Source organism: Wolffia australiana, chromosome 9 (genome assembly GCF_029677425.1).
Source record: "Wolffia australiana isolate 7733 chromosome 9, ASM2967742v1".
NCBI lineage: Eukaryota > Viridiplantae > Streptophyta > Magnoliopsida > Alismatales > Araceae > Wolffia > Wolffia australiana.
The window spans coordinates 11398666-11423703 of NC_135843.1; the positions used below are offsets into that span (position 1 = coordinate 11398666).

A 25038-nucleotide genomic window follows, 5' to 3' on the forward strand; every position below is an offset into this window, starting at 1 on the left:
CTATATCTTTTAAAAATTATCTTGAAATTGATAAAGTAGATTATGCATGTGGATAGATTTTCAAAGTTATGAAGGATTTTTTTAGATAATGGCATCATATATCAGTCTTACTCCTATTTTTTATATTTCAAGGCAATTTATTCAAATTTAACGAAATGTTTAACCAGACTTTTGGGAAACCATAATTCAAAGATACAATTTTACTTCTGGAATAATCATCATACGCCCTTATCTTATTTCGTATAATGTTAAATAAACGAACTTAATACATTTTATAGAAAAATAACTGCATAATGTATTCCTATGTTTTCTAATGCGTGTAGAAAGAAATCGGTTCTCCAACAGCTCAATAATATATATAGATACCAAAAAATTGAAGCTTAAAATGGATAATCCTGGAATGCCCTTCGATTGGTGGCAGATAATCAGACATTTATAAATTTCATTTTCTTTTGGTCACCCTTCCTGAAGCTCCTTCTCCAAAACTAATTTTACAATAATTAGGAAGATAAATTTATGTTTTAGAAGGCTAGCCACTGCTGGGGTGAAATATAAATTAATTTTGATAAATAAAAGGAGATGAAATAGAGGTCAATGCTCTAGATTGATCCAGATTTGATGCTGAAAGAGTGGATGTTGTTGATGCATCCCTCTGCTCTCCATATCCATGTCCATCCTTTGTAAATATGTGAAAAGTAGATACTAGATCTGAACTAGGCCAGATCCACATCTGAAATAAAAGTATAAATCTTTTATACTTTTTTCCTCCTTATTTTCTCAACTAAGTTATGAATTACTTCATAATTAAGCTGAGAATTAAGTTAGTACTCAAAATAAAATTTTTTACTAATATTGGGGAAGAACGACAGTTGATAAACTATATTTAGGGATAATTCTAATTTATGCAAATAATTACAATTTCCTTACATGGTACAGAGGATGTTAGGTTCACATCCACATGGTTCAATGGTATTATAATCAGTAAAGTTGTAGAAAAAAGAAATTTATGATTTAGACACGAAAAAAATTATATATACTTTTTATCCCTAAATATAAGTGAAAATAATGTTTGCATATTTTTTCTTATAGATTCAAAAATATTTTACGTCTTCCAAAATTTGTGTATAATTAAAAAATATAAATAAAACAATTTTTCCTGAATTTTTTGTTTTTCATAGGTTAAATTGATCCTAAATATACAGAAAATAGAACTTCAGTGGCACTTGGTAGGATTTGGTGCAACTTGGGGGCTTGGAGGTTGTCTAGCGCATCATTATTAGTTGTGGGAGTGGCAAGCGCTTCAATGGGCACATACATGCACATTGTCGAATGTGGTTGTTGCTGTGATTGTTAATCAAGCCTTGGCTATTGGTGTCATTGAAGCTGAAAGTTATTTCCGCTGTTCAACTGCAGCTGGCACATGCATGGACAATGGTGGAAGATGATGGAAATATATGTGGTTGCAAGCCAATCACACATTCCACATCTCGTTCCATGTTCATTAATAGAACATATTCATTATAGTGCACGTGTGATGCGTATAATGAAGTCCATGAATACATGATCAGACTTAGTGAATTATGATGATATTGTAATATGGAGATCACTAGTCTTTAAGCATGTGTTCTAAACATTCCTATTCAAAGGATACACAAGGACATCAAAGTATCTGGATAGAATATCACTCATATGATGAGTATGGCCAGTCCTATAGCCATTAGTGTGGAGACACTAAGGATAGATAGTGGGTGTTCTTTGGTGGAAAGAGTTCACTAAATTGATCCGTACGAATCCCTGAATGGTATTATACCAAATTGTCAATCAGGTTGATTCATGTCATGGTTGTGTAACTGGTCCTTAGACTTGAGACACCAAAGATGTATTGTGGACAGACAGTTGTACTTTGGCGATGGCCAACGAGTCTCTAATCATGGGATTCTAAATGGTCTTAGTTTAGGTACATCAAGAAGTTCACGAAGACGATTGAGTGGTCAAGATGGGATCGTCCACCCTAGGTATAAGAGGTGAAATCTCAAGGAAGATGATGCGATGAAGTCCTTGACCAAGGTAGTGAAATATCGAAGAAGAGTTCTTCGATGATTTTCAAATGCATCAGTACTAACCTGGATGATCGATTAGGGTTTGACAGTTGACCATACCCTAAGTCGTCCAAGGAGCGTCAAGTGGATGAGGGATTATACATACACTGTAACCAATGGCGAACAAGTTCCATGAGTGAATCGATACACACTCCTTTGTATCTTCTAGGACACGAGGTGTAGCTTGGCACCCCACGTGTCGGAGTCTCGACCTATCGATTGGGTTCAATCAATCCGACATTAATTAATCTATATGATGATATAGTTAATTAATTTGGAAGGCCAATAAAGGTTATCGGGTTTCTGGAGTCGTTAACTAGACTGATATATGGGTCTAGAGGGTCACACGCAAATGGTCTTTTGGACGTCGAAATATATACTTAAGTTTTAGGGGTTTTTATGAAAAATACCCACTTAGTATAAATAGGGGAAGGCTCTGAACGAAATTCACCCAGGCCAGAATTGTTCTGAGGCCTTTCCCCTTCTTCTCCCATCTCCCAATACTCCCTCTCCCTCCCCGATGTGATCGAGATGACGTAACGACGCCAACAGAGAAAGAACGGGGCTCGTCAACGAGAAGGAGGAGATCCGACGTGTCGAGGACCGCGTGGATACGTCTAGAGGTTGCACACGTGAGCAGCTTGACTCGGCTCACTCCAGGATCCAAGAAATCACGGATGCGATCCGTGGAAAGGTACGTTGTTTCATGTTTTTCTTGATGTCGTTCGATTCGTTGAAGTCTTCCGCTGCAAATCGTTTTGATTTGTTTATCCAGATCTAGGCCTATAGAACCCAAAAGAAGGTGCAAGGGTACAATGCACCACTGTTATGTACACTGGTTGAATAGGGCATCGGTAGTGAATGAGAGAGTGGGGGAGGCATGTGTGTGTTGTGGTTGAAGAATTTGTAAATGAGAGAGTGGCAAAGACATGCAGGAATGGAGGCATTTACAGTTCGGTGAGAGGTGGGTGCAGGGTAAGTTTTACAAATAAAAAGAGATTAAAGGGAGGTCTTTAATGCTCATGCTTTCTCATGTAATAAAGGTTTTCAAGTTGCATACTTTTTCTCCCCAGATCCTTACCCTTGACTAATATCTGAAACATGGGTATCTAATTTTAAATGAACCAGACCCATAAAAAGTGGAACTGTTTTTTCCAATGACTGGGTACCTATTTATTGAGGTTAGAACAGATCCACAAGATGTAAACCTATTTTGGACAGAGCATGAGTGCCAACATGTTTTGAGCCTTGATGCTTATTTTTCTGACCTAGGCTTCCTCCAATGCTCCAGGTTGTGGCTTGGAATCCTCCATATCTCCATCTCACTTCATAAATTCTCCTTAAACATCACCGAATTCCTCAGATTTACATATTCAAACATTTTCAATTGACTTCAAGGAAGTCAAGTGGGGTATAAGAACACTCAAAGATTCATAAATAAATGGATATTAAAACTTAAGTATTGAAATCACATTAATCAATTATCATAAATAATTCATCCATAAATATAGGTTCATTGGAATAATTGATACATTAATATGTTGAAAATGCACACCAATCCATATCACAGTGTGTACTTATCATGTATTATATTTAATAGACTTGAGATCCAATTTGTGATGGTGATAAAAATTAGGATTGCCTGGTTCTTAACGATGGGCATTAATGTGATTAAAGTATCAATGGTTTGGGAATCAATGATATGGGGTGTGACTTTCCAAACTTAGGGCTTTCTGAAAGGATGGAGTGATTGAAATATTTGGCCTGCAATAATATAAGTTATATTTGTTATTTATCAAGGGATAAGCTTTTCACACCTTGTTTGAATGCATTAGTACAAGTCATATTCATTATTATGTGCATGCAATGATTTATAATGAAGTCCAAAGATAAATGCAACACTAAATTGATTATACTGATGTCATACTATGGTGATTAAGTATCCTTAAACACACAATGAGGAATATGACTACCTACTTCTACTCCTATGATGATAGTGGTTGATACCCTAATGATGAACCAGAAATTAGGGCTAAATATGTTGTTTAAGGTATCTGGTTTATACAATATTATTAATAATTTAATTAAGAGCATTGAGGTAGTAAGAGTCAAATTCAAAGTGAGAAAGTAGTAAATAAGTGGATTTATCTTTAATTTCTAATTTTTGGATTTTATATTTATTTTAATAATTAAATTAAATTTATAGAAAGCAACCTAACAAAAAATAACTCAAAATATTTATAAGGAGGTCAGAAAATATTAATCATATTTGATAGGAAGCTCCAACTATAGTCTCCATTTATGATCAATCATGAGAGGGTAGGTACAATGACATCTCTTTCAAAAATGTGGGATATAAAATGAATAGAAATTTAGAGAACATAAAATACATGAAAATCAAATTGTCTGAAGGTAAAAAATAAAATTTCACCTTGATTTCAAGTAGTTCATATTCCTGAAACAAGGTTAGCATTAATACAAGCAAGCATAAAATATTTCATTTAAAATAATCTAGATTAGGAGAGATAAGACGTCACCTCAAATTCCTCCTACTATCTGATATAGGCTGTTAATATCAAGAAAATAGAAAACAATATATATGGGAACTAATACTAACTCAAAATCAAATCCATTCTAAAGGACGCCAATCCCCTGCAACGACGCCAATTTGATGAAGGCAAATTACGTATGTTAATCGGATTATTGTTGTCATTTTAATTTTCCTACATCAAATAAAGATTTTTCTACATAGATAGTAAAGATTTTATCTAGACGTATGGGGTTAAGTAATAGGAATATTAGTCTTAATAACAGGTAATAAGAAGAAGAATGAAGAAGAAAGGGAACAGAATTATGATAGATAAGGGGAAGAAGGGATTATTAATTGAAATATAGATCAAATGAAGAGATAAAGATATATATATATATATATATATATATATATATATATATATATATTTATTTATTTATTTATTTATTTATTCATAGATATGCTAAGATATTAATATAAATTGACGTAGAGATGATAGTTTTTATTTAGTTTTAAAGAAATTTGTTCAATTAGATAGAGAGAGGGAGAGTAATACAAGATAATATGAGGATATAAAAGTACTTAAGAGGTTAATACTCTTATTGTTTTATGTTTAGGATAGTGTGCAATGATAATAATACTTTTTAAATAAGTATATATTTTTAAAAATTATTTTTAGTGTTTTGAATGAGGTAAAACCTGGAAAATTTGTCTAAAATACCAATGCACAGAACATGTTTGATGGAATGCCTCAAAGAGGTTGAGTTAAGCAAACAAGATTTGAGACTGGATTACAGCGGTCGACTTCTAATAAATCTTAGCATGGAATCATTTTTATAAGCTCAATATCTACCCGAGAATGTTCACAAGATTACTTTTAGAGCCCTGATTTGGGCGGTTGAGGATGGGAGCCCCATTTGCCACCCCCTGACTTTGAGTTGTATCTCAGCCGCCCTCCTCCATGCTGGCATGCCTTCAGTGCATCCTAGACCATCCTGGGTGCCGTATTAACCAGAAATGCTGCCCTGGAGCTGTCACCTCTCCAATTTGGCCGGATGGACTTGAGAATGGTCCTCCGTTGTCGTTTCAGATCTGGATCAGAAGATGAAAACTTAGGGGTCCTAAACCCCCTTTAGGGCTCCTGGGTGTTCTCCAAATTCCATGGATAGCATGGTCCAGCCTGAGAGATCCTCCCAGAATGTTGGTTCGCCTGTGGTGTTCCCCCTTGGTCAGAAATTTCCGTCCAGCTGGAGAAGGACAACGGCTAGAGGACAGATTGACATATCTATCCATGTCCGTTAGATTTGGCTTCAGGAAGGGTTAACAGCTGTTGTAATTACAACCATGGACCCCTTGGAGCTTACGGTGCACCCACCCTTACTACGGCAGGTGTACTGTCAACATCCCATTAGCTGCACTATTAACGATCAGTCTATTGATTCGCGGATCATGTGGCCTAGTTTTCCTCATTCAGCCAAATTGGCCACTCAGAGACCTGGAAAAATAAATAAAAACAATAGGTTAAATGTAGTGTGGATCGTTGGATTTTCCTTAGGGAGATCAGACAGTTGTGGATTAAAATATTACTTATGATCCAGCCCGTTATAGTACGAGCTTTGGGCTTGGTCAGCTCAAAGCCCACTCATTTTTTCTTTTAATATTTTCTTAAGATCGCGGGGCAACAGGCTACAACTGATCTTGTTTCTTGGTAGCGCGGCCTGGCACGAAGATGAAGGAAATAGTGGGACGTGATCCCATATTGGAAAGTTATAGAAAAATGAAGACTATATAAACCTGATAAGAATAAGTTATTGGAAATAAAATGCCACACTCCCCCGCACGTGTGCGTAGGCTACCTCTGCACTGGGCCTTTGTGGGCTCCTTGTTAGGCTCCTTGTCAGATTCTAGGGGTTGTGTTGGGCGTCGCCACTTGCCGGCTATGAGTATGCTGGAGCACCCTGCATTCACCCTCTTGTGGCTGGCTTGGGCACTGATACCCCTTGGCTCAGCCCTCACTGCCCACTTAAATCCACTTTTTTTCTTATATATATTCCTCTATCTCCCTTTTATTTCTTTCTTCAACTTTGAATTCCTCCCTGCAAAATCATAGATTGACATACTGGAGAGAACATTAATCTCATGAAAATTAACAATGTTTTAAACACATTTTACTAAGAAATACTTGGACCTGTACAAAATGTGTAAAAATTACATTAAAAAGCATTATTTTATCAAAAGCTCCATTGAATGTATGAGATGAAAATTCTAATAAAGATGAAGGAAATACATATAAAATGATCCCAAAATGACATAAAAGTATGCTTAATTTGATGCCACATTTTGGGTTGATCATTGACCTTAATCCATGATTACTTAATTAATTTATTAGATATATTTGGTTCATCAGGATACATAAAAAGTATTTATTTGGGTGATCCTTGAATAGACTGGTACACCATCTTTTGGATTATATGCATAAGAATTATTGTATGTCAGAGGATATGATAAACGTGTATGAGTTTTTATCAAAAACCATGATAGGTACAAAGTTACCAAATTGCTATAAGAGAGATACCGAGGTAATTTTGTCCTTGGTCTCCTTCCTCTTCTCCCTTTTTTCTTGAGCATATTCCCCTCACAATGTGACTGAAATATTTAGAATGATATTCCCAGATAGTTGGTGACACTGATTGAGAAGAAGAGAGGATATCCAAAATGTGCAGAGCATGAGTACACATCTAGAGGATGTACATCTGTGTTGATTGTGATGCGTCATTTGACGATTGGGGTTGAAGCCAACATCTGTGTTGATTGTGCGTACACATCTAGAGGATGTACATCTGTGTTGATTGTGATGACTCATTTGACGCTTGTGGTTGAAGCCAACACCAAGATGATCAAAGCCTCTATTGAGACCATTTGTCTTTCTAATCAAATACCACTGATATAAGTCTTCCATAGTGAGAAAAACTGAATTTATCCTTCACAGCATGTAATTTACAACACTGCAATCACATGGGGCACAAAATGGACAATATAATATTATTTTTTGATGTCTTCCCAGAAAGTTTTAGGTTGATAACACCCTAGGTCAATCCCTCACATTATCCACTTTAAAAATATTTTTTCTCTTATGTTGATGAGGCACCCCCTTATTTATAGAGAATAAAAAAGAAGAGGGAGATCATTATTCATGAATGTTTCTTTTGGCGTACCTAGTGATAAACTTAAAATTTGGGTTTTAATTTGCGTCATTATTGGCCTTTGAGTTAAATCAATAAATTTATAGAAATATGTAATCTCTGAAATAAATCTAGTCAGAGATGATTGTGGGTCGTCTCCAAAGGAACAATGATTAGGTATCTAATACTCATTAATTTGATATTTAATAGACATTATGAGGTACATAGATAATATGATAGATGAGACTGAGGAAAATGGAGAGATCCAAAGATATATATAATATGTATAACTTAATAAGAATAATAGAATGTAGTAGATAGTCATGTGCGAGAGGTAGTTGACGATGGACGAAAGAGTAAGGAGATGGTGAAACAGTAAGAAGGTATATAGATAGGTGGGGTTAAGAAGGGTTGTTTAATAAAATGATTATTATGGTTTGGTGAAGCTGGAATGATGAGGCAAGATGGCAAGGCGAAGGGGAGATGACAGGTTAAGGATCAAGATGATGATGGATTGAGATGTGAAGATACCATAATAACGACGATGTAACATAATAACGACGATGAAAATGATACCATATAAGGAGAGAGAATTTACACTAGATCCTAAAATTCTGCAAAGAAAACATTTTTCTGATCAAATAAAGACACTCCACTTCTCTGTTGTCTCTCTCCAATCACTCTAGGAAAGCCCTTGATGGATCCTTAACCTCACTTTCTTTCAACCAGTCTACTTAAGTAGAAGTGAGTTCAAAATTTTTTTTCACACTAATCAAAATATCATCTTGCATATCAGAGGACAGGGATGATAATGGGGGTGAAAGATGAAGCTGCCCTCAAATTTTCAGCTTGATCAGCCTTCTTGATCCATTGATATCAAGCCTTGAAGCCAGAACAATCCTGGCCATAGACTTGATAACATAGCATTCGCCTATCCCAAGCATGATATCAGAATGGATGATCAACTAGATATCAGAAATGGGCTATCTGATATCTGTCTTTACTGCTATCAGGATACACGATGATGATATTGGGGATCGGTTGCTACATCACTGTCATCTAATACCGTTATTCGTCCTAATATCAGCGCTTGTCTTTATCCCAAGGTTTAGATGATGATATCGAATATCAGCATCAATATATTTTTCCATGCCCGACATATAGATAAAAATAATTTTTGAATAATTTATAAATGTGTAGCTAAGTGTAAGGGCCCAAAGTATGCGGCATTCCAGCATAGAGGCTTGTGTGCTAACTGTGGGGACATGCCCATGTACTGGACTCATGATTTGAGAGGGAGTCCTTAAGTGCGATACTACCAAAAGCACTACTGGTGGTAACGCCAGCCCCTGATCTTTTAGGCCAATGCCCTTATGGTGCACGTGCCCGTCGGTGCTCAAGTGCGACAGATTAGGGGAGGCAAGCGTGTGATGGGCGCGCTTGAGCACCAAGCACCACACGTGTGTGCAAAACACGCAGGCTGAGTGACACGGACATGGCCGCTACTCGTGGGGATGCACAAGCGCACATGCGTAGGTGTTAGGCGCCGTGCACGAGTAGGCCACGGGCCAAGCACACACGTTGCGCGCCCTACGTTTGCGGGGCATGGCCAGGAGACATTCCACCAGGACACTAAGTCATTGGCGCATGTTAATTTAGGTGGCCAAGGAATAACCTCGGGGGTGAATTAGGTTCTCTACTTATATTATATTTTTATTTTTAATTAGCCTAGGATTTTTCTACCTAAGAAATGAGGTAGGGGAAATGGGAGATAAAATAATTGTTTTTAGACAGCTTAGGCTAATCCTTAATGTTGTTTGGGGTTATCCATATTGAGGTGATGATGTGCCCTAACCGAGTTTGTGTGAATGGCCCCCCAAGAAAATCACTTGGAAATAGGGTTAAACAAGGATACCAAGAAAAAATAAAAAGTCAATGAAGTCAATGAAAAAATGAACCCTCAAAGGCTTTTAGGGAATGACATTGCTCGATCTACTTCAACTTGGCCCCCAAAGCCTTCTTCTTATGACCCCAAAAGCCTTAACCTGAGTGATCACAAAGATCTAGCAATAAGAGTATATTTCTGAATAATGTGTTCTCCTCAACAACACTTAGTATTGATGGTTACTTAAAATAGTATTCAAGACAAGGACCAATTTTAAGTATTTCAACAAGAATAATTTTATGTCAAAATATTATTAATTTATAGATAAATATTCATAAATATAACTATGATTTTCCTTCAATAATACCTCCTTGTTTGTGGTCGTTCTTTCTTCAGTCCTCTTCTCCTCCACGTTTTTCTTTGGATGAAATTTTTTACTTGCGTTTGAACTTTGATGCTTAAAACTAAAATCTGTTTTTCAATCCTGCACCAAATGCAACGATTCTACTTGTAATGGTTTTTTAACACTATTTTGCATAACTGTTATTTCACACAAAGTGTTCAAAAACAAATCAGATAAATCTTCAGAGATCAATCTTTCAACACCCTTAGTTTACTGCTCTTTTCCTCCATGTCCAAATTTAAACCTTGTAACTCTTTCTAAAATAAACCAAATGACACTATTCAAATTTTTTTGGTTTAGTATGGATGTTAGCAACAATTCATATGTTGAACAAAAGCTCAAAACTAGTATAAAAAGTATGCTAAAAACTATAAATTTATCACATGGTTGAGGATGTGCGAAGTTCAGATCCCAGCCATCTTTTCTTTGAATCTTGAAATACCCTGCACCAAAAACCACGTTTCCAAGTTCCATGGACTTGTATTGATGTTAGAAACAAATGATCTCTTCAAAGAAGGCTCAAAGAATTGAGAGATCTATCTAGCTTTTGGAATGCAGTTTTCAAAGGTCAAGGAGAAGGGGGTTTGCAATTAGGGCTCAAAACTGTACATATGAACTTAGAAATATGAAAGGGTATAATGGTAATCTTTCAAAATTCCAAAAGGCATATGCATTGATTATTTAAGTAATATAAAATAATAATCATTTTAATTTTGATTTTTTTATATTTTCAATTTTGACATCAGTTCAAAATACCTTTCAAGAGTTAAGAGCAAAAACTAGTCGTTATGCCAACGATTTGAGTTTTAAAAATGATCTTAAAATTTTAGGTATGTTTACCACATCATTTAAATAAAGATATCACCATTGGATAATAATATCTTCATGTAATTCATTTTCATTAAATCATTAGTAAATTCAGCCTTAAATACTCAAAGGTAATAAATAGGATTTTGGATAAGTTATTCGACAAATCAAATGAAGACAAATTCACACAATTACTTTAAAATGGTTAAAAAGTATGTTTATCTTTATGTCATAAAAAATTACAAGTCCTAAATACATGATTTGACTTGTTCAGAGTATGATCAAACTAAGTAGCCTTTTAATATATCTAAGCATTTTAACATACAATCAGTCAACTACTTGATTGAGGGCCTATTGTGCTTTGATCACAACCCATATTGAGACATGCTTCACTTTTAACATTCATCAAAATACACATTAAAGCATTGAGCTAAAAAATGCCCTTAAAGCTTAATCTTCAGCGCAGAGTGAGCACTGAGACGGTGCGAGTGCGTGGTGCCCCCTCGGGTTGTGCTGGGCACGTAATACCCAAATTGAGTCACCGAGCACGGCAGCGCCTGGGTGGACCGTGCGTGATATGTGTTAGCGTGGGTGCTGGTGGTGTGCGGAGTGTCGAGGCTGGGATGGGTCGATGGATGGCCGAGTGCCATGCCCATGGGCACCCGGCACCCGACCCAAGGGCACGCGTGTAGCAGCAGGGCCAACAGGCACACGGATTGGCAGGTCTCAAGGGGTAGGAGTGACACTACCAAGGCGCATGATGCCTCATCTTGTTGCTTCGGTATCATCCCTGGTCTTCCCCCATGTAATGGTTGTGGCTACGATGTAACCCCTTTACAATATGAATTCAATGACTGTATTCTTGTACGGGGCTGCGTCCCTATCTTCTCTCCTAACCCCTTGTAAGCGATCTTAAGCTAGTGCGAAGACTTCCGCTGCAACAAAGCAAGGTTGCTCAGTGTTCTGCTCGAAGCACTTAGGCTGTCAGGCATCATATTTGAGCATTGTTCCTAGCTCAGGATTTGGCCGCGTGACACTAAGCTATAAGGATCTATATTATTGTATGACTGAGCATTTCTTATATTTATTAAAGGTTTTCATCAAATGTTCAATTAATCTCTTAGTAAAGATCTTGTGTGTTTGTAGTTATGCTTCGGATGATTTACCATGGGTGGCTCAGTTACTATTATTTTCTGCTTTAAGTGTACCTCTCCCTTCTTGCCACATCAGTTTCATTCTTGTTAGTGAGCACAGACCAATCAGCTACCCGCATATGTGGCCTCCCTATCCTTGTTAGCCACCCCATTTATTCAAATCCCTGCAAAAGAAAGAGAAAAAAGATAGGGTTAGATATAAATCAGACCATCTGGTCTTTCTTTAAAAAATAAGATAGTCGATATTAGTTGTCACTTATAATCCGGCCTGTTACGATGTGGGTTTTTCAGGCCAGGTTCGCTCAAAGCCCACTCAGTTTTTATATATTTCTTTCATAAAGTTGCTGCCCATATGGCCACGATGCATTTCTTATATTATCGGCCTTGGAAGCATGAAACTGAAAGAAAACAAAGAACTGTTTGTCCCATATCATAAAAATAAATAAAGATGGCCATTATATAGAAACTGAACCATATCTTAACTTAATAAAAATACTCTTCCCCACGTGCGCACAGACCTGGAGTACCTCTATCTACTTGGGCATACTGGGCCCTTTGGCTCGCTTTGCTGGGAACTCCTTATGCGCTTACCACTGTTGGTTGTTGCACTGTTTGCCTTGGATGCTGGCGTTCGTTGTCCGTCACTGGCTTAAGTTTTTGGGCCAATGGCCAGCTTAAGCTGCCTGCAATGCTATAGCTGGCTGGCCGATGGCTGCTACCAAAACTTTTAAAGTCTTTTTTATTTACTCTTTTTTTGTGTGCAAATTCACCCTCTCAAATTAATGGCGTGCAAATCATGTAGATTTCATGATAAAATGATGTAAATTTACAAAATGGAACAATTCATGAATGAAATATAATTTCACATTGTTATTAGATTAGTTATGACCACAATGATGCCAAAATAGTCTTAAAAGATGTATGATTGCATGCATCATGTTGGGTTGGTCACTCACCAAGTTTTTAAGTTGAGATATTCTAGCTCTATCTAAAATTCCCCACATTATGAAATTTCCCAATATTTCCCCTTATGACGATGAGTACTGTAGACCAACCCACAATACTTTCTTTTTTTCAGAATCCCCACTAAGTTTGAGACTGAGAAAATCCTAGGCCAACATCCAGCACCCCACATTATCCAACATGCCGAGCGCCCTCTCTTATGACAGATGGGGACTAAGTCTTTGTTTACAAAGAACGAGAGACACGAGAGAGTTCATGATACATAGTTGCTCATCTCCAAGCTTTCATGGGCCCATTGGGTTTCCAGCAGAGCGAAGGACTGGTCCACCACCATATCATTAGAGAGAGGCTTGGAAGCAGCGGTGGAGGTGGGGCAGTCTCCGCTGGAGCTCCCTGTTGTGTCCCCTGCGGCGGCAAGGAAGATTCTCTGCCAAAGGCGAAGGCGAAGCATCTCGGCGTGGGCGACTGCCAGTTGGGCTTGCAGCAGTTCAACCTGGTGCTGCAAAGTAGAGATGGCCGAAACGCAGCCATACACTGGATCGCGTAGCCTTGCGTTTGCTTCGAAGACCATGCTGCTCACGGCGCCGCTGCGATGTTGTTCCGGGAGCTCCTGCAGAAGAGTTTAACGGAGAGATTGAGTTTGTTGTTGATTGTAGACTGGAGTGTCGGAAATGGGTGAATAATCGTTTGCTGTGGATCACTAAGAGAGTTGAATTGATTGATAGGGTTGAACTAGTTCCCCAGGATGCGAAGCAGCACCTCGCTCTCTGCCTCTTTCTCCCTCTCAGTCTCTCCTTCTTTCTCTTTTCCTATTTCTCTCTCCCTCTTACTCTCTCTCAGTGTCTCCTTTCTCTTTTCATCTGTCTCCCTCCCTCTCTCTCTCCCTCTCTCTTCTTCTTTCTCTTTTCCTCGATCCCTCTGTTTCTTACTTTCTCTCGCCCTCTCTCTCTCTCTTCTTCTTTCTCTTTTCCTCGAACTCTCTGCTTCTTACTCTATCTCTCCCTCTCTCTCTCTCTCTCGATCCCTCTGCTTCCTACTCTCTCTCTCTCTTCCTCGATCCCTCTGCTTCTTACTCTCTCTCTCTCTTTTCCTCGATCCCTTTGCTTCTCTCTCTCTCTCTCTCTCTCTTTTCCTCGATCCCTCTGCTTCTCTCTCTCTCGGTCTCTCCTTTCTCTTTTCCTGTCTCTCTCTCTCTCTCTCCCCCCATTCATTCTCTTTTCTTCTCTAGTGCTCTTTCTCTCGCAAAGCATCTGTACTTCAATAACTCAAAACCGAGGCTATAAATAAGAGAGTTGAATGCATCAATAAATGACCGAATTAAACATGACCCCCGTTATAGAAGTCTCTTGGGAGTTAAGTTCTGAGATAAGTCCTAAGTAAGTGGGCTAAATAACAGCTGAAAATTCTTTTTCCTCCCTCCATCTTTGTATGGGTGCTTCAAATACTGACACTCAAGACAAAATAAAACATAAAAGATCGATCTCCTAAATCTGGTTTACAGTGATTCTAAATTATGTGAAGTTCATCACAAGTAGAACGGATCAGCAGACAGCCGATTAAAACTAGTTCCTTGTGTAGGAAGTGCCTGCCATAGGAACTATCCTAATATACAAGACCCAAGATTGGAATTTAAGAAGCAGACAAAAATCCATTTTCTTCTCTTCATCTTTGCATGTTTACCTCAATCCCAGACTAAAACCAAGAGATTATCTCCTCCTTATTCTAGTTCACAATTCGACCTTACTAAATGGCATCGCAGGTCGAGTTATACACCAGGGAGTGCATATATTGATCAGACTAGAGACATATCATAAGTTAAAAACACGGATAGAAGTAGATAAGTGAGAGATCAACAAAGTACCTGAAGAATAGATTGATCGGACTAGAGACATATAATAAGTTAAAAACACGGATAGATGTAGATAAGTGAGAGATAAACAAGGTACCTGAAGCATCTTACTGACGTTGCTTGCACCGAAAACCTTATGAACGTTGGCGAATTTTTGTGGCTCTTCGGCAGGGAAGTAGGGAGCAAAGATACAGTCGTAAGCGCATCGCCTTCGAAGAAGCTTGCAAGCAGCGCAAGGCGGAGTCGACGTCGTCTTCTTCCCCCTCGCCGTCTTCATTTTCACTCCTACTCAACTTCTCTCTCTAACTTTGATAATTCCCGGCCAAGAACAAGTACATATCGCGGAAGAGAAAACAATGAAGAGAGAAGGATCTTAGATGGGTAGAGAGAGAGAGAAAATAAGAGAGAATTTTCAGGAACCCTTGTTACTTGTTCGTTGAGTCGAAACAAGTCGGAGGATTAAGGGGCGGTTGATATATTTATAGACTTGTATGAACTTGCAGGAAGGAAAGAAGATCCACATAGAATGAAGTGCCACCGGGTGGTGATTTATTGAATAATGAAGTTGCGGATAAAAATTTACTTTCTTTTTTCTTTCTCGAGGAGGTTTTATTGAATGGGCACTGTTGATGTACAATGCTCCACGCCATTGCAAGAGAAGAACATCTACTTCGATATGACTCTGTCTCCCCCTCTCTCTCTCTTCACCTTGTGTATTTTTTTATAATTTAATGTCTGTTTTTTATATTCAATGGCTCCCATATCTCTACAACTCAAGAGTCGTTCCTACTTTCCTGTGAAGATCTTGGGACCATCTCTCTCTCTCTCTCTCTCTACCATTCCGTCCTTGCATCATCCTTAATCTCTATCTCTCTCCCTCTACCCTGCAATTTTTCCAGCTATCTGAATATCTCCTTTTATAATTCAATCGTTCCCATTTCCTACATCTCAAGATTATTCCTTCTTTTCTGTGAGCATCTGGGAACCTCTCTCTCTCTCTCTAATACCTCTATCTCTCTCTCAACTACACAAATCCATAAAATATCTCTCTCTCTGATACAAATATACCTCTCTAATAACGATCTCTCTCTTTGCGATTCTACCATCCCCTTCTAGCATCGTCCTTATCTCACTAGCAAATTTCATTGAAAAAAAACAAGAAAAACTTGCTTATAGTCAAAGGTTGTTGGCCAAATATTATGTGCAGCCCCTCTTACAAGTTGACTTTTTTTCTGAGGTAATTTTTCTCTATTGAATTCTACCCCCTTTTTCATAGCATAATCAATCTAACTGTGATTAACTGCGCACGTGTTCATGGAGTGATGGCGTCATGGCCAACGAATTAGGGTTACAGTTTCTTCTACGTTTAGTTCCTGTTCATGGGGATGCTTGAAATGGCATGGGTTTGCTGAGAACTATAGATACAGGAGACTTACACTTCCTCATGACGTTGAACACACAGATGAACAGTGGAAACTGGAGATAGAAAGAGGCTGACTTGTAGAGAGAGAGATAGAGACAGCCCAAGCATTAAACCTTGGATGGGGATGGGAATTAAATAGATGGAGTAACGTGTTCTCCATATCTACCTTCTGTATAGACTCCAAGCTCTCACCCTAGATATTGAAACCAGGTTTTCAAATCTTGATACTTTCATCTTAATTAAGTCCAATCCCTCACAAACTCCAAAAGAAGAAATATGTCTACCGTCACCTATTTTTACTGTTATCTTTAAAAATTCTGACTTAAAAAATAAAAAATAAAGTGATTAAAGTGTGATTCTGCAAAGGCCTCACATCTAGACATTCAACCCAATTTTTAACTCTTCGTACTTTCATCGTAATTAAGTTCAATCCCTCATACACTCCAAAAGAAGAAATCTGTCTACCTTCACCATTTTTACTTCAAACTTTGAAAAATCTGAGTTAAACATAAAAAATAAAATGATTAAAGTGTGATTCTGCAAAGGTCTGGCCTCTAGACATTGAACCCAAGTTTCCAAATCTCCATACTTTCATCATAATTAAGTTCAATTCCTCATAAACTCCAAACAGCTGAAATATGTCTACCTTCTCCTATTTTTTCCATGAAACTTTAAAAACTCTGAATTAAAAAACAGAGGAAATAAAACGATTAAAGTGTCATTGTGCAAAAGTCTCATCTGTTGGTGGGTTTGAAGGTTGAATATTAATCACAACAAGGACAATTCTTTCATCATAATTAAGTCCAATCCATCATGAACTCTAAAAAATAAGATATATGTGTTCACACATGAATTTTTTACTTCTAACTTTGAAAACTCTGAATTAAAAACAGAGAAAATAAAATGATCAAGGAGTGATTCTGCAAAGGTCTCATCTGTTGGTGGGTTTCAAGGCTGATTATTAACCTAAGAAAATAGTTGAAGGCTGAGTTGGATTTCACCTCACTACCTTCAGGAAGAAAACTCAGATATCCCGAGGAAGTGTCCCATCAAAAGAAATCTTAGCCGTCAGATTATCTGCTAGATCAACATCACTAAATGACGTCAGCCACAGTGTTAACAGCCGTACAGAAAACGACAGTGGAAAATGAACCAGTCTGTTCGTTGGATTAGGATCTAACGGTGGATCATATGTCGTGGTTCTTTAAATGGTCAAAATGCTTTTTTTGGCGGCGCTGTCCGAAAATAGGAAAAATAAGGAAAAGGGGGGGAGGACGTACTGAAGTAGGGTGGAGGGGTACGTGTCCGAGAGTCAGACTTTTGGGAAACCCTAACCCTAATCCATAAAAGACATCCTGCATGTGATTGATTGACATCCACAGCAAAAGAGTGCATGGACTTCCAAAATTACTAGTTCGTTCGTCCACGGCCCAGTTTTTTTTTGTGTGTGTGAGAGAGATAGAGAGAGAGAGAGAGAGAGAGAGCGTAGTCCTTATTCAAGTTTTCAGTGGGGAGAGGGGGAGAGATACAGTCTACTCTTTGTTAAGTTTTTGTTGGAGAGAGAGAGAGAAAGATAGATAGATAGAGATAGAAAGAGAAAGAAAGATCGATAGAGGGGGAGGGAAGGAGAGATAAAGATAGATAGAGGGGGAGGGAGAGAGAGAGATCGATTGAGGGGGAGGTAGAGAGAGATACAGAAAGATCGATAGAGAGGGAGGGAGAGAGATACAGAAAGATCGAAAGACAGGGAGGGAGGGAGAGAGAAAGAAAGAGAGAGAAAGAGAGAGAAAGAGAGATAGAGAGGGAGGAAGAGAGATACAGAAAGATCGAAAGACAGGGAGGATGGGAGAGAGAAAGAAAGAGAGAGAAAGAGAGATAGAGAGGGAGGAAGACAGAGAGAGAGAGATAGAAAGGGAGGGAGACAGAAAGCGAGAGAGAGGGAGGGAGAGAGAAAGAGAAAAGAAAGAAAGAGAGAGAAAGAGAGATAGAGAGGGAGGGGGAGAGAGAGAGGGAGGGAGAGATAGAGAGGGAGGGATAGAGAAAGAGAGAGAAAGAGAGATAGAGAGGGAGGGAGAGAGAGAAAGAGAGAGATGAAAGGGGCCGGGACCGATCCTAGGGAATCAAGAAGCTCTTGTGCAGCTTAATTGACCGGAAAGATCTCCATATCCCTACAGTGAGATCTCCAAGTCCCATCTCAGCTTTCATGGGCGTCATCCCTAAAAAGAACGCAATCTCTCGTGCATGCTGTCTACACTTTACTATTTATCTCCCTCTCGCTGATCCCTTTCGAAAACCACCATGCTTATCTCTCGTCAATCCCTGTGTCTTACCCACCATGCTTATTTCTCCCTCCTTGAGGAGACCACTGGTTGCCTAAAGTATCTTGGGGAATCTCTTTAGAAAAGCCATCAAACAACCATCGGAATCCTAAAAAATGAAGGCAAATGAAACTTGGAAACACTGAAAACGTTTTCACACGGCAAACAAGTGCTGTCTGATGAGGAAAGCAATGAAGGCTTTTAGGGTTTGTATATACGCCATTAAGTTTTTGTTTTCTTGGGGTCCAAAAATCGACTACCCATTCGAAATATCATTCCATAAATCAACTACCCCTATGAAATATCATTCCAAAAATTGAATACCCATATAACATATCATTCCAAAAATTGAATACCCATATAAAATATCATTCCAAAAATTGACTACCCATACGAGATACCATTCCAAAAATTGAATACCCATATAAAATATCATTCCAAAAATCGACTATCCATATGAAATATCATTTAAGAATTGAATACCCATTTAAGTATCATTCCAAAAATCGGCTACCCATATGAATTATGAAGTATCATTTCTTTATGGTAAGATAAAATTTCCTTGTTAAGAAGTAGCTATTTCTTGGTAACATTCCATCATTAGTCTGGCCACTGCGACTTCAGTCCAGAGGGTGAAATTGTTCAGTCTGAGTGAAGTTAAAACAAAAATACCTTTTTCTTGGTTAGAACAGGAAGTATTTCTGCAGAAAAAATTCAAAATATGCGCTTCTTTAATTGCCTGATGTCGTTGTCGGTTGGATTCCTTCATTTGATTTTAGAAACATGCTCACTCTTGGAGGTCAGATCCCTCTATCCAAACCATGATTTTATATTTTGTTATATAAAACTTCTTCTGACTGACATTAAACTCAGCCAGAGAAAAAAAAACCACTGATTGCCTAAGAACGCTTCAGAAAAAAAAACTGGATTATCATAACCTAAATATTTTATTTGAAAAATGCATTATTTTCTTTATAATGCTTATCCACATCATAATTGTACTTAGGCTGACAATACACATAAAAGTAGTTCATGGTACACCCACATCCATTATTGACTGGTACGGTATATGTATTAGTGCTTACTGAAACTGGGCCCGAGTGAAGTACCATACGTGTTTTGGTTATATGGAACACGCGATTGGCCGTATATGGAAGGATGAGCCACAACTCGTTGATCTACTACTAACAAGAGATGCTCCAAAAAAGATGAAAGGCTGGTGAAATCAGGTGCATCGGTGGATCTCGCCAACCTGTGATTGTTTCCGGAGAGAAGATTAGGACAGAGCCCTAGTGAACCATTTTATGAAACTTCATGACTGGAACAAATCGCGGATCTTTCCTACAAAGTGAATATTCTTTTTATTTTTATAAAAATTAGAAATTTTGTACGAGAATGAAAACATAAATCAGATTACTAAACATTCTATTAAAAGCCTTAATATTGATAATAATTCATCACGGCTTCTAATGAGGTTGAACATAAATCTCATCCAAGTGATTTCCAACTGATACAATTCAAAAATATTTTTCAACAATATATATACTTTGATTAGAACATTTAATGTGTTTATACTAGCAAACAAATTATAATGAACAATTAGAACATATGCCATTATATACACTTTGATTAAAATGACAATAAATATTACATTGTATTATTCAAATCAATGCAGTTGGCATATTTATAATTTTGATAAAATATAGCTCGATCTATACTCATGGGGTGAATTAAAACAAATGATAAAATAAGAGCATTTGACAAAATATATTGATTTATATAAGATTAATTTTTACATATTGAAGCTAAGATGATTTCATTAAGTTGAATTACCTAACTCATGATGAACCCAACAAATATGAATGAATTACAGTACTATTAGCTTTGTTTCAAGAGATTTTTGTGTTAATTTATATACTATAAACACATTAGAATTAATAAGTATCTAGTTCAATATATAAGACATAAATTCATGTTTATATTATAAAAATATTTGAATACTTTTCAATTTTCTTAATGTTGGAGAAAATAACATATTAATTTTCATTACTTATTAAAGTTAATTATTTTAGCCTTGGTGAAATTATAAAAAATAATATTTGGTTACTTATTTTTAAAGATATACCAAAGGAGGGAGTAGATTGTGGAACTAATAAATTCAGAAAAAAATATTTTTATGTTAACTTTTTTACCATTACTTTTGTGCACAGCCTTGTGAATATATTTATACTTCTTATTATTTCTGAAAATTGTTGCTAATAGTGAAGGAGAAACTGACGAGGGAAGTGATGGAAATATAAGTGGTGGGCAAGCCAATCACACATTTCATATATCTATCCATGTTTATTAATAGAACATATTCATCATAATGCACATGTTATGCTTATAATGAGGTCCATGAATACATGATTGAACTTAGTGACTTGTGATGAGATCGTAATACGGAGATAACTAGACTTTAAGCATGTATTATAAATATTCTTATTTGAAGAATACTCAATAAGGCATCAAAGTATTGATAATAAAAAAATTGCAATGTCAATTGTAGTGTCCCCGTGATTTAATTTTCCTAAATAAAATAAAATTTGTAATTCTGTAAACTCATTCAAATGTATGTATAGTGAGAGTGAGGCCATCTCCACAAGGGCTGGTCTTTAGAGTTGAATCTAATGATTAAGGGTTAGGCATAACAAGATGATGAAATAAGTATCCGGAGGAATGATGTATAATAAGATAATATAAGATAGCCAATTCTCTCACTTTTTTCTCTCTCTCTGGCTCTCTAATTCTCTTACTCTCTCCCTCTCTCAATTTTATCACTTTCTTTCTCACTATCTCACCCTCTTATGCTTTGATTCATTCTCATTCTCACACTTTCTCCTTCTCACTTGCTCTCTCTCTATCTGATACATACACTCCCTCTCACTCTCATAATCAATCTTTTGATCTACCTCCCTCTCTCATTATCTCTATCTCTCACTCTGTCCTTCTCACTCTTACATTCTCTCCCTCTGTCACTTTCACACTATGGCCATCTCAATCTCATACTGTTTCCTCTCACTTTCACATTCTTTACTTCTCACTCTCTCCCTTACACTCTCACACTCTCCCCCTCTCTCAATCTCACATTATGACTCTTAGTTTTGATTCATGGAATTCCAAACCATCTTAGGTTGGGTGCATGAAGAAGTTCATGAAGATAATTGAGTCATCAAGATGGGATCTTCCACCCTTGGTATAAGAAGAGATAGCTCAAGGAGAATGAGGCCATCAATTTATTAGGCTGGAAGTCAACCTATTTATTGGGTTGAATTGATCCATGATTAATTGTCAACATATATAATTAAGAAGATTGGACACTAAAGGTTATTGAGCCATTGAATTCATTGAATGGACTGAAACTGTGGTTAGAAAGGTCACAAGCATATGATCTTTTGGACGTTGGAAGATATACTAAAATTGAAGAGTCACTTGAAGGCCTTAAAAAAATTTACTTGGTCCAGAATTATTCAAGTTAGTATCCTTATTCTCCCTGTTATCCTTGTTGATGGAAATTATGTGAACGTCAAGACAACGATACTTGTCCAACATTTATAGTTCATTAAAATTATTTTTTATTCATTAGTATTTTCGTGTCATGTCTATACTGATGTCCCTAAATAGGTGATGAATGCAAATTGTGTGTTTAATTTTAGTGTTGTAGTGATTTTAATTTGCCTAAATCAAATAAATTTGATAAAAGATAGAAAACTCACTTGAATGCATAGTGATGGCGGACGTCAAATGATGTCGTCCAACGGGTAAATCCCTAACAGGATATTTAACTATGTGGATGCGAATGATCTAGGTGGAGTGTACGTGTAGGGTCCAACGAGTGGGGATTTTCCGAGTTCCGAGCTCTGGTTGATGATGATGGTGTGATGGAGGACCATCTCGAGGACGACGCCACGATGACGAAGAACCATCTCGAGGATGACGCGACGGGATGTCGTCAGCCACGCCGAGCAGCTCGCGCCGACGCTCGCCACCCGGGGTTTAAGTACCCCGCGTAAGAACTTTTATCTTTTTACTTATGCTCATTTTCATGTGTGTTTGTATTTTTGGATTCGTGGACTGGGCCAATGTTGTTGGGCCCCGTCCTCGTCATTTTTACTTTTTATATTTGTATTTTGAATTTGTAAGGGAGGCCGAACCACGTCTCGCGACGGTTCGTCCTCTCCCACGTTCACTTGGCACCCATCCTCACTATATAAGGGGATGGCATGCCCAAGGAACACCTTGGAGTCATTGTTGAAAAGTTTATTCACAATTCGTCTCCCCCCCTATCGTAGAGAGTAGTGTAGGGGGTTTGGCTAGCCCCACCCCACGTTGAGATCACTCCGTGGGTAGAGCCCACGTCTCCCCGTCGAGATCACTCCGAGGGAGATGTGTTAAAGCGCGCCGTCGAGATCACTCCGGTGCGAGGAAAGAGTTTCAAGAAGCCGCCGCCATCAAGAATCGAAAGAGGCCTTCGTCGAGATTACTCCGGGGGTCTTGGGAGATTCAAGAAGCGTCGCCGACACGCCATCAACCGGGGAAATCTGCTCTGTCGAGGGAGCACACCCCAGATCCGTCAAGAACTCCTCTTTCTTGGAGGGTTCTTGGTTGTTACAGTTCAAGAAAGCCATTTCTTGGTACCTTTTTCCACCCTTCCACCATTTCTTGATCGCCCACCCCCCTTTCCCCATCGTTTCTTGATTCCCAACCGCCTCGTCTTGCCTTTCTTGATCGCCCACCCTCCTTTCCCCATCGTTTCTTGATTCCCAACCGCCTCGTCTTGCCTTTCTTGATCGCCCCCCCCTTTCCCCATCGTTTCTTGATTCCCAACCGCCTCGTCTTGCCTTTCTTGATCGCCCACCCTCCTTTCCCCCTCTTTTTTTGTTTCCCAACCCCCTCTTCTTTCCTTTTTTTTTCCCCCCCCCCCCTTTCCCCCTCGTTTCTTGGTTCCCAACCCCCCCGTCCTGCCTTTCTTGATCGCCTCCCCTCCCTTCTCCCATCGTTTCTTGATTCCCAACCGCCTCGTCTTGCCTTTCTTGATCGCCCACCCTCCTTTCCCCATCGTTTCTTGATCCCCAACCGCATCCTCTTGTCTTTCTTGATCGCCCACTTTCTTTCCCCTTGATTTCTTGATTTCTTGATTTCTTGAATTCTTGATTTCATGATTTCTTGATTTCTTGATCTCACCATATCTCCTTGATTCCCCTTCGTTCTCCCCTTCGCCCTCATCTTTCTTGATTTCTTGATTCCCACCCTCTACGCCATAACGGATTACTTGGTTTTCTGCCCCACCCCCACGACTATTCCCACGATACTTGGTTCGCTGTCTTGCCCGCCCACACGACTACGCCGTGCGCCAGCCAAGCGCGCGCCTTGTGCGCCCTCTGCTCCGACTTTTGTTGCACGCCACCCGTGGACTCAGCTCTCTGCTGGTAGTTACGACCGCACCGTCCGCACCCGGTTTTGTCCTCGCCAACGACACTCGTCCGCACGACCCGACACTAAGCATCCGCTCGACGACTTGGACGCCTTGGACTAAGTGATACAAAGGTCAGTCTCGTCTCCCCTCTATAAACTCCAGTATTATTATCTTCGACAGTCTCGTCTTCCCCTATCGCGTCCGCTACGTGATATTCTCGAACATCATCGGATAGGACTAGCCACCTTGTCGAGCATAGGGATTCTTGTGGTAGACGGACTGTCATCCGACTTGGGCGAACGCTCCAGGGCTGTTAGATGCCCCTCACTTAGTAGACGTCTAGTAGGTCCAGCGGGTCATTGGGAGTTTGATCTTAGGTTCACTCGTCTCTCATTGATCGGTACGGCCGACGTCGCTATCCGTCAAGTCCTTATCTGCTCATTCGTATTTTCTCATCATTCGGCTTACATCCCATACATTCGTATCATAACCCTGTGACGTGAAACGCGCCGATCGATCCCGGCCGTCGTCGTATCACATCATGGTGACCTCCTGACCCTCGTCGGAGCGACGATGGCGACTACGGCGCCATACGGAGTAATTTTGTGGGGGCTCACACGTAACGGACGGGATCGGCCCATACCTAGGAAGACACTCAATTCGTAGTTTTCTCGAAGTAATTCTCTCAATTAATCTAACTCGAGCGCGGTGGAGTGCAGCCAAAGATATACTGAATGACGTAATTAATTGACGAGCAAGAGGAACGACATACCTCGTCAGGGCGGCATTTGTCGTCGGTGTTCGTCGATGTCTTTGTCGGTGCGAGCTGTCACAGACAAGTGTGGTGGAGTGGTGCCAGAGAGGAACGTTGGCTCGATTGACAGGAGTGCAAGAACGTGTGGAGGAGTTCAGAGGTGAGGAAGAGACCGAGTGAGAGGCGTCGAGTAGGTGGCTCGAACGAAAAGCCCTG

At 38.9% G+C, this 25038-nt stretch overlaps 1 protein-coding gene across 1 annotated transcript; it reads right to left on the reverse strand.

Annotated features, from left to right (window-relative positions):
• Nucleotides 1-13194: 13194 nt before the first annotated feature.
• Nucleotides 13195-15491, reverse strand: LOC144708005 (LOB domain-containing protein 4-like). Its single transcript, XM_078581294.1, has 2 exons — nt 14970-15491; nt 13195-13633 (listed from the first exon to the last, which is right to left on the reverse strand). The coding sequence occupies exons 1-2, from the start codon at nt 15147-15149 to the stop codon at nt 13277-13279; spliced, it is 537 nt and encodes a 178-aa protein (XP_078437420.1). The 5' UTR covers nt 15150-15491; the 3' UTR covers nt 13195-13276.
• Between the last annotated feature and the right edge of the window lie 9547 nt (nt 15492-25038).

Excerpts from the sequence above, each read along its gene's own strand:
- LOC144708005 (XM_078581294.1), bottom strand. The coding sequence starts at position 15,149 with ATGAAGACGGCGAGGGGGAAGAAGACGACGTCGACTCCGCCTTGCGCT. Across the intron at positions 13,634-14,969 it reads ACGTCAGTAAGATGCTTCAG|GAGCTCCCGGAACAACATCG; the intron begins GTACCTTGTTTA and ends ACTCTTCTGCAG.